This window comes from Poecilia latipinna, unplaced genomic scaffold (assembly GCF_001443285.1).
Source record: "Poecilia latipinna isolate Pla-1442-1.1 unplaced genomic scaffold, P_latipinna-1.0 Scaffold3210, whole genome shotgun sequence".
Classification (NCBI taxonomy): Eukaryota; Metazoa; Chordata; class Actinopteri; order Cyprinodontiformes; family Poeciliidae; genus Poecilia; species Poecilia latipinna.
This window is the reverse complement of record NW_015115826.1, coordinates 45,157-46,603: the sequence shown is the minus strand read 5'-3', so window position 1 is coordinate 46,603 and position 1,447 is coordinate 45,157. Positions and strand designations below refer to the sequence as shown.

At 44.4% G+C, this 1,447-nt stretch overlaps 1 protein-coding gene across 1 annotated transcript in view; it reads right to left on the bottom strand.

Moving 5' to 3' along the window:
- Positions 1-140: 140 nt before the first annotated feature.
- The window catches only part of LOC106940397 (slit homolog 3 protein-like), a 20,495-nt gene continuing 19,188 nt past the window's right edge, over positions 141-1,447 (bottom strand). Inside the window, exon 11 of the mRNA XM_015023134.1 lies at positions 141-1,135. Coding sequence (XP_014878620.1) covers positions 988-1,135 — 148 coding nt within the window. The 3' untranslated portion in view covers positions 141-987. The remainder of the gene's footprint in view (positions 1,136-1,447) is intronic.

Here is a 1,447-nt window from a genome sequence, read left to right as displayed (position 1 = left end):
CTTAGCTTTGATTGTATATTTCACAATTTTGTAATTATCATTGTTTATTAAACTCTGAAAACTGAGTGGCTTTAATATTCTGTCCTAGAAGGAGGTTAGATGGGCCCTTTTTTTTTGAGCACCTGGCCCTTAGTGGCCTCTGCACGGCCCTGACTATAACGACCCTAGTGTTGCCAACTCAACAACTATCTTGTTATATTGAGCAACATTTCAGGCGGAAAAATTGGCATCGGCCAAAATCGGAATCAGGTAGAGCTTTTTAAAAGGTTGGTAATTAGCGATCGGCCAGAAAACTGCAATCGGTGCACCTCTAATTTTATTCCTAATATAGTTTGATATTCAATGTCAAAAAATTGAGCCATTTGTGTTAAATAAAAAAAATTGCAGATATTTTTACGAGAAAAAAGTTTAATAAAATATAAAATTTGAAGATAAAATGATTTTTTTTTTAAATCCAGTAGTTTTTCTTATAGTGCTGTGCATTAATAACTAGGTGTCACACCCAGATCCCACTGCCAGCTAAATGCACCGCAGCATTGTCCACTGCAATGCATTATGGGCCTTGTAGTTTTGACCTGCAGAATAAAAACTGGCAGAAATACAAGAGATGAATAAACAGAATCAGATGGAAAAATCAGCCAGTAAATGAAACGGTTGAGACGGTAAAGAGTCAATGTGAAGAAATTATGTTCTGGTTCCACATCCAGAGATGAAAAATCAATGGATTTGTCATCTCTGGTTCTGTTCCGGCTCTGGTTCTGGTTCTGCTCTCTTCCTGCAGCTGTTCCGTCTCTGAAACCGGTTCTGGGTTCTTTTCATGTCAGCCGGCCCGTTTAACCCAGAGAGCACAGCCAGTTCTTCCCAATAAAAGCTAACGATTTAATCGTCGCCTGCAGGGAAAGTCCCCTCTTTGAGGCAGAAAACAGATTTACTGCTCGCCCCGCCACACACACACACACACACACACAGAGCGCGGTACGGTAACACTCACAGGGTCTTGAGGCCGCTCAGGCCCCTGAACATGCGTCCCTGCAGCGTGGTTAGCTTGTTCCCGGTTAGCAGCAGCTCCAGCACGCCGGCGGCGCCGTCGAAGGCGCCCTCTCTCAGATCTCTCAGCTTGTTGTTGCTCAGGTTTCTGAGGGAGGAACAGGAGTATCAGCAGGTGTTTCCGCGGCCTGCTGCGGCTTCAGCAGGTCCAGCTGTAAAAGACCAGATAAGATCCCACCCTGCCAAACATGCATTCTGCCTCTGACTGCAGCAATTAGTCACGTCCCTCCAGCTCATTAACGTCTCTCATTGTAATATCCTTTTCTTTCACAAGATAGCAGAAAACCTGCAGACATAAAACACTCCAGACGAACGACTGGAGGGAGAAGAGAGTCCAGTCATTAGTTAACGCCCACTAACCTTAGCAACCGTTAGCTAAGCTAAGGGACATCGTTACGAG